The sequence below is a fragment of the Coptis chinensis genome, chromosome 8, assembly GCF_015680905.1.
Source record: "Coptis chinensis isolate HL-2020 chromosome 8, ASM1568090v1, whole genome shotgun sequence".
NCBI classification, from domain to species: domain Eukaryota; kingdom Viridiplantae; phylum Streptophyta; class Magnoliopsida; order Ranunculales; family Ranunculaceae; genus Coptis; species Coptis chinensis.
The window spans coordinates 60,828,281-60,836,214 of NC_141463.1; the positions used below are offsets into that span (position 1 = coordinate 60,828,281).

Consider the following 7,934-nt stretch of genomic DNA (forward strand, 5'->3'; position numbering starts at 1 on the left):
ATGGTTCTGAGTTGATGGAAACACTGATAGCTCGAGTTGTGACTCTGCTTTTTAACTGAACGTCATATATAATTGTTTGCACATTTCAAATTGTTCAAAAACATTTAAAGTCATGGCAGTTCGACCGACCATGACGTAATATATGTATTGCAGTTACAAACTTACAATAGTCAATGACATAGGACCAAAGTTTGTTCTTGTAGATGCAGGAATAAGCCTTGCTAATTAATTTAGTATGGGCGTATATGCCTGAGCAGTTAACAACTTTGTGGTCTGCCAATGTTAGTTCATACTGGTTCTCGTTGGAGTCATAGCGTCCATTTTCTTCAATAAACCCTTGTGTTGTTGTGATCGAGACTCCGTTTCTGAGTGCACCCCCAGCACCATCCGGATTTATTTATCTTCACAGTGGGCGTAATTTGACTAACGAAATTTTCAGAAAATTGTCTCACAACACGTGCAATTGCGTGGTATCTGATGCTAGGCATTCATTGTCCATGGTCGTTTTAAAAGAATTACAAATAAAACGAATTATATTGAATGGATCAGATTGAGTGTGGAACTTAAGTTGCCTTGCTCCACTGCGACAAAATTGCTGGGCCGCCGTGCTTGTGATTTTAACTCTAAAATGACGCTGGAGGAATTAACATCCATCGGAATCATTCTGAAAAAGACCTCCATCTTACTACAAAATGGGGTTGCTAAACGTACAAAATGTACCAGTAAATTCATTCTACACTACAGTAATAACACTAAAAGTACTAAAAACTAAAAATACCAAAAGATATAGCACACTTTCAAATTTACATGGAAGTATTCAGTGCCAAAGAACCAAAATATACATGTCACTCAATTTCCTTCTAGAGAAGAAGGTTCGACCAATCTCACTGTAAAACCCATCAATGTTATCATTCACCACCTCACAGGACACAGGAACCAGAGATCGACCTCTGTAAAGAACCCAATCTACGTGTAGATCCTGAGTCTGACGATCCCAGCAGAGGCAAAGAGCTCTAAATATTAACTTAAGGAATTCAAGCGTTCCTTGTTTATCACCTGGAGCACCAATTAAGGACTTAAAGTAGGCAATATTGGAACACCATCAAACAAAGTAGTGTAGGAAAAGTCATACCTTTAAAGCCATGGAAGGTGCGGATAAGCGATATATTTTTTCTAACTCGAGCATTGGGTCATGCATCCCTCATATCACCTACAACACCATGCTCTCTGTGGTCAAACAATCAAATGAGCCGGTAACAATCAAGTCAGTAACTTCGGTATCCACCTAAAAATGCTATTCACAAAACAAAGTGAAGCACTGTAAGGGTATCACGTGTTGCTTTTCAATCACAAAGTCTTTAGTTTCATCCAATCTAAGGCGGGAAGAAAATTTTGAAACAAATAATCTACCCGTTGGCCATTATACCAGCAATCAATATGCAACGATAATATAGACAATTGAAGGTGTCCAGTGTCCTCCTGGTTAAGACTTGGGAGGTTGGGCCCTATGAAGGTCATAGGTTCAATTCCCACCTTCCCCGGGGAAAAATGGATTTTAGGGGATTAGGAAATATAGGCTCTAACAATCAAAAAATATATACATTATAGAACAAAGTTAGTACACAAATTTGCAGGTGTTGACATCATATCTTAAAGAACAAAATAGCGATGTATCCTTGAAGATGTACTATAATTTTCGCAGACATGGAACGTGTCCATGTAACCCAATAATCATTACGCACACCTCTCCAACTACTACACATTAAGACGCATCACTCTGCATCACTCTCCTTGTGCCTTAGGCGCGGGGCGCGCCTTATTGAAGCGAGGTGCATAGTAATTAAAAAAATAAAGAAATGAAAAAAGAAATAAATAAAATAAAATATGACATGAATTTTCATTGATTTGCATGGCTAAACAATAAAATCAATTCTATATGATTGTAAACTTGTCAACTATTGGGCAACATCCATAAAAATCACGAATCGTTTAGGTAGTAATCGATTACTTAAAAGAAAAAAATGTAAGCAACAATTAAATAGTGAAATGAAAATTGTATCTCTCAAAACAATCTAGCTCAACTTCAATAAACTAAAGGAGTAAACAAATTGAACTGAGCCAAAGAGACTACACAAAATAGAACACATGATTCAAATTTTGGAAACTCATAAAACTTCATTAAATTCATCTTTGTGTCTCTCTCTCTTTCTATTCATCTTAACAAAAACTTGTAATAATACAAGTTTATAGTGTACCCTAATATAAAACTTATAAAAATTGTATGATTTCTTGTACCATACAACTATTGGATTGAGTGTGGACGAGTCACATATAGCCAAAAGTGTACAAAAATCAAGAAAAACTGCAAATGATGATAAGGAGCATGCTTGTGCGCCTTGCGCCTCAACAAAAGACACAAAAAGCCACAAAAGGCACGCGCCTTATGTGTGCACCCGTGCCTTAGTTGAGGCGAGCCACTAAAGTGCGCCTCGCACGCCTCTTTGCACCTTGACTACACTGGTAAAAACCTTTGGGTGATGATACCAAAGGTATGGGGCTCGAACCCCACCAGCATCAAAGAGTTACTGATCTCATTTAAAACAGGCTTGTCAATCTAAAAAAAAAGAAAATTTGTCAAATAGAGGAATGAATTACTCTCTCGTCTTGAAAAGATACCACAAGGATGTTAATTCTCCTCCGAAAAAAATTGAAGGTGCAAGAACTTGACTTAAAATCAACCATAACTCACATTTGTCCATATTGTCATTCTAAACACTCAAGATTGAAGGGACATTAATGAGCCGTAAACCCTAAAAGATTCCACTGCAACCAAAAATGGCAACTACACGCATGGTAACACAATAGTAATCACACCTGTTTTGCGAGGAACATAAAACCCCCTTGCTTCTCTAAGACTCTAACTACCGTTATACAACTAGGCATTCTGATTAGGGACCTTAGCCAAAACAACAGCAGCAGCATTTCAATAAGCCAGACAATTGTACAACTTGGCTAACTAGTGATCCTTGGCTAGCAACACACATCAAGATGTTGCTCATGTGTCTTCATGGAGTGACCGTGATATCTTTGTTTCCCCCCTTCTTATCCACAATATTATATTCCATTGAAAAGGATCACAAGGAACAATTTAACCAATAGAGAGTTAGTCAAGGCCATGCACCCATGTGGCCATGCCTTTCCCTCTTTACCTACCTTAGCAAGGCACTAAGGATAGGTATACAACCTAGATTCAATTAACGCACCAACCCATTACAACGGTTATCTCAATTGCAAAAGAAGTACTGAAATTCCACCTCCTAAACATGAATTCCAGGTCGCCAGAGAAGAGGCAGAGAAGGATCTGCCCTCACAGGAGTGGAACTCAGAGCATGCTCTCACTGAGCGAGACGGTATCTATAGTCATGCTACTGTCAGTCAAGAATAGCTATACCATCTCTTCAGACAAGCTCCTACAAGGCAACTACTCCTAGCTGTGAGTGCTCTAGTGCAAAAAAATTCCTTAACATTAAGAAGAATATGACAGAGGTCCCTTTGCTCTTGCATGAGCAACCTCCAATTTCTCCCAATCCATAATCTATGATGCACGGATATTGCTAAAATGTCATTGCACCCGTATCGGTCGGGTACGATACCGATACGGATACTGGATACTTCTAGGGTACTAGAATCCTTGAAATAGACCTGATCCAATAGTTCTACTCCATTGAAATGCAAATTGTTCTTAAGGCTTCAAGCTGTATTGACTTTGACATGTGTTATAATAGTTTTTCACATGTTCCTGACTAACTTTACTCAAAGAACTACTATCATAATTTTCAGAATACAGATATTTTAAAATATTCATATTAATTAGTCATACCCATAGGCCGTACCCATATCCTAATATTTCAAAAAAGCCGTACTGTACCCCGTACCGGTGTCGTCGTATCCGTGCATCATAGTCCATAATACACATACAACTGCTTTTGGAATGTCCTCCTCTAACCACTTAGCTTTAGTAGAAAGTGCGCGCACAATAATAAACTGGACGTGTTACATGGAAAGAGTTGGTGTGTGTGTGTGTGGGTAGGGGGGGGGGAGGGAAGTATCTCAGGAACAAGCTTAAGTGGAGGAATGCATGCATGGATAGACAGACACAGACAGAGTTGTAAATTTTACCATAACAAAATCAAACGAACTTTCATTGCAAACCTAAGAATGAACTCGCCAACCTGATAATGAAGTGGAAAACAAATTTATTAAAAGAAATGGTCCTTAAAACAGTAGGCAGACTGGGCATTTAAAAACAAAATTCTGGTACAGACACAAGTTAGGCCGCATACACTGATACTCAGACACAAATTAAGCTCAATCTAAGTAACTTACAAACTAGTAAGCTGTTAAAGGTAAGAGTTTCTTAAAGCAATAAAAAAAAAGGTGTATGCAATACAGCTTTTTGTAACTAATAGAAGAATCAGAGATGATTACATATAAACACAGCTTATTCCAAGTTTGAAAAGGTACAGAACAAAAACAACTTTCTTGCTTCAAGCTAGTCAGAGATTTGGAGAGTTGTCACGTTTACATCTTGATTTCAAATTGCACATCTTAAAGTTGATATGCGTGACAATTGGAGGTCAGTTTACAAACTCCAAAGGTGGCATTTACTACCTATCCTACCCAGATTTGCAAATATATGACTAGCATGGATAACATTTTGTACTGAAAATTTTAATTATTTGACAATGGAACTATCATTGTAATTTTAAGGAACCCAGGACATAAATTTCACCACTATAATTTCAAGAATCAACAGAATAAATATTAGAAAATAAAAATTTCAGAAGATATGGGAGAAAAAGAGACAAAAAATAAAAGATAAAAAGAGCATACTCTTAATTATATGAACTACCAAAAAGATACTCTTGCTAAAAAATGCACACTTGGTAAATGAATAAGGCAATCGGTTACCTTGACCTCCCCAGTAAAAACCTTCCTGTTGTTGATTCCTTTTGTGTGTTAAATCCTCTACAGTATATAACAGGCAAGCTAGGAGGTAAGGATGCTATGTGAGCAAGGCACTTCGCCTCCTAGCACGAGGACTAAACTCATCCATGTTCGTATTCACAATCTGGAAGGAGAATCCTGGCTGTTCAACTCGCTTAAGTTGAAATGTGTGGAAATTACGTCAAGGAAGTAGATACAACGTGATTCTCCATGACGGAGCGGCACACAAGAAGTGAATTGTAATAGATATAAACAGTAGACTTGCAATATTACAAAAGGATATCGCCCATGTTGCAATGCATGGAACCAAAGATCCCCAAGATGTACTTCCTTGAACAGAAGGTGACTCTGATAACCAGAAGGTTCCCCCTTCTAGAAGCTCATGCAAATATCTTAGAGAAAGTCAAATGATATTCTCTTATTAATAACATAAGATTAAGTTGACCCAGTATAACAAATAACAAAAGCTAATACCTTCTCCTTCTCATAAAAAATTGAACAGTGCTCATCTGAAGTATCCTGAGATCCTTTTCTTGAGATACCAAATTGTCCGTAGCCTAAAAGATATGAGAAAATCATTTCCCTAGTAAATTAAAATAACAACTGTTAATCAAAGATTTATAGCTAACATAACTAACACTAGTTTGACAAGGCACCAAAGTTAGGAGCTCATAACACTATTCAGATTTCAGCCAAGCACACTAAACTAAATTTTTGATGTTTAATTGACACTTTAAAAGATAATCCACTCCATCATTGCAGTATTAATCCAAAAGGAGACATAATGTAGCTATTGGCAAAACCCTTTGATTTATTTTTCTTTTTGTATAAAAGAAAATAAAAAACATCACCTGGTAAGCCCTGTTGAAGAAAATCCAGTTGTGACTTGACACCTGAGAAAATAACAAACAAACAAACAAACAACCTAATAATAATAATAATAAAAAAAAAAAAAAAAAACAGGGAGTGAGTTAATAACCTTGTTGGTGGGAATGGTGGGGAGTAACTAGTGATGACACTGATGCACAAGTCTCTCCTCTTTTCCCATGAGTTGGGACTAGTCTCTTCTTCTGGTTGATCCTCGTGCACTTGTTTTTGTTCGTCATCACACTGAGAGAAACACTACCCATCTCCAGCTTACACGGACCGTTAAAAAATTTCCTAATTTGCCTATGTGGCAGTTGTTTAGACCATGAGGAGGTGGCATTCATTCAACATTTCGACACGCAAACTCATCAAATTACAAATGATCGATATTTCAACACGCCAACATTTTAACATTTCGACACGCCAACTTATCAAATTACAACTGATATATCAATTCAAATATTGATATTTTGAAATAGTGTGTCGAAATGTCAAAATATCAAAATATCAAAATGTCAAAATATTGGCGTGTTGAAATATCAAAATGTTGATCAATTGTAATTTGACGAGTTGGCGTGTCGAAATGTTGGATGAATGCCACCTCATGGTCTAAACAACTGCCACATAGGCAAATTAGAATTGGGAAAATTTTTAACAGTCCATGTAACTGAGTTCTAAATTGAAATTTTGTTGTTTTGAAACCAAATGCAAAGTTCAATATATTTTTTGGTCATTATCTCAATTAAGAACTAAAAGACGGTACCTATTAACATAAAACAATATCTTAAACTATGGCTACAGATATTAAGGAAATAACTTCGTATAATACCTTCCATTAAAAAAAAAAAAAAAAACATGCATTACCTCCTGTAGAACTCAGTTGCAAGTTGTGATCCATTTTTGCACGCGAACCATAGCAACACCATAATCAACATGTCTACTAAAGTTAAGAAACCTTCAGATTGCAAAGCTAGATTGAAACAGATATATATTTCACTGCACACCGTTAAATTACTTAATTCAACATTTTTAGTGTTCTTATAGGGTGAAATGATATGTAATCTATAGAACAAAGATTGGCACATGTAAATGGCTGCCTCCTAGGCCTGCAGGCATTGATGTCACTTTTCGAGATAAAATTGTACAAGTACTGGGGAGCTGATACTGAAGGTATACAACCAACTACAAGCTTCATAGCCGAATGTACTGTTCTAATATAATAAAGGTGCAGAAAGAGGAGCAAGGGAGGGGTGGCTGAATCTACGGATTGAAGTTGATTCTACTGCTGCAGTGCACGCTATTGGTGGTAAGGAGGTTCCTTGGGAGCTGAGGAGCAGATGGCGTCAGGTTGTTGGATCCTTGAATCATGTAAGACATGGCCGTCTCTTGTTGTCATCGCCACAATTATTAGAAAAATACCTAGGTTTTCACACCTTAAAATCCTAAGAACCTAACAATGATAATGGATAAAAAAAAAAGAGTGAAAAGGAGATTAATTGAGATAACCTACGTTGGTTTTTCTATTTTAAATATATAGAAAAAGATTTGGTTGTTTCGACTCAATCTCTACAAGTGGTGTTTTAGTTTTACTTGGAGACTTGTCCTTATCAACAAAACTTGAGTCCCAAACCACTTGGACGGCCCATGTCTTAAAAATTATGTAACCGTTTCGTCTACATTAAGGGAGGTCAACCTTGTTGATTCATTAGCTTATATTAGAGTTTGTTGCGCAACGTAAACTAAACAAATGGTGATAACAAATTGAATGCGTGATGAAACACAAACAAAGAAAGTACCAATCAATGCAAAAGTAAAACAAACAAATAATACATGGTTCCATCGGCAAAGGAGAAGCTTCAAATTGAGAGAGAATCAGATTGTGTTTATACACTCTCCTTGCTTCAATAGAACCTCTAAAGTCCCCTTGTTTATGAACTCACAAATCAATCATACATTAGGTTAAAACCTTAACATCATATATATTGTGCATATGAAATTTCGGTTCATCTGGGTTAATTCGCATAAAACCAGAACTCTACTTGTGCAACGCCATGGGTATG

The 7,934-nt window shown here is 36.8% G+C and overlaps 1 protein-coding gene across 6 annotated transcripts; it reads right to left on the bottom strand.

The window, feature by feature from the left end:
* Positions 1-640: 640 nt before the first annotated feature.
* LOC147482264 (uncharacterized) lies at positions 641-7,266 on the bottom strand. Of its 6 annotated transcripts, XM_086575380.1 has the most exons (9): positions 6,739-7,266; positions 5,987-6,637; positions 5,859-5,900; positions 5,482-5,564; positions 5,289-5,379; positions 4,972-5,172; positions 4,180-4,232; positions 1,133-1,227; positions 760-1,056 (listed from the first exon to the last, which is right to left on the bottom strand). In XM_086575380.1, exons 2-6 carry the CDS (start codon positions 6,216-6,218, stop codon positions 5,066-5,068), a joined length of 555 nt encoding a protein of 184 aa, XP_086431506.1. In that variant the 5' UTR covers positions 6,219-6,637; positions 6,739-7,266; the 3' UTR covers positions 760-1,056; positions 1,133-1,227; positions 4,180-4,232; positions 4,972-5,065. The 6 variants fall into 6 exon arrangements, 2 of the variants coding, with proteins under 2 accessions (XP_086431505.1, XP_086431506.1); XM_086575379.1 differs by lacking the exons at positions 4,180-4,232; positions 6,739-7,266 and having other exon boundaries at positions 641-1,056; positions 4,972-5,379; positions 5,987-6,721; XR_015203492.1 differs by lacking the exons at positions 4,180-4,232; positions 6,739-7,266 and having other exon boundaries at positions 4,972-5,399; positions 5,859-5,994.
* Positions 7,267-7,934: the final 668 nt, after the last annotated feature.

Coding starts and splice junctions, on each gene's coding strand:
- LOC147482264 (XM_086575379.1), bottom strand. CDS start 6,218: ATGAATGCCACCTCCTCATGGTCTAAACAACTGCCACATAGGCAAATT. Junction 5,901..5,986: donor CCACCATTCCCACCAACAAG/GTTATTAACTCA, acceptor TTATTTTCTCAG/GTGTCAAGTCACAACTGGAT. Junction 5,380..5,481: donor TTTTTTATGAGAAGGAGAAG/GTATTAGCTTTT, acceptor ATGAGCTTCTAG/AAGGGGGAACCTTCTGGTTA.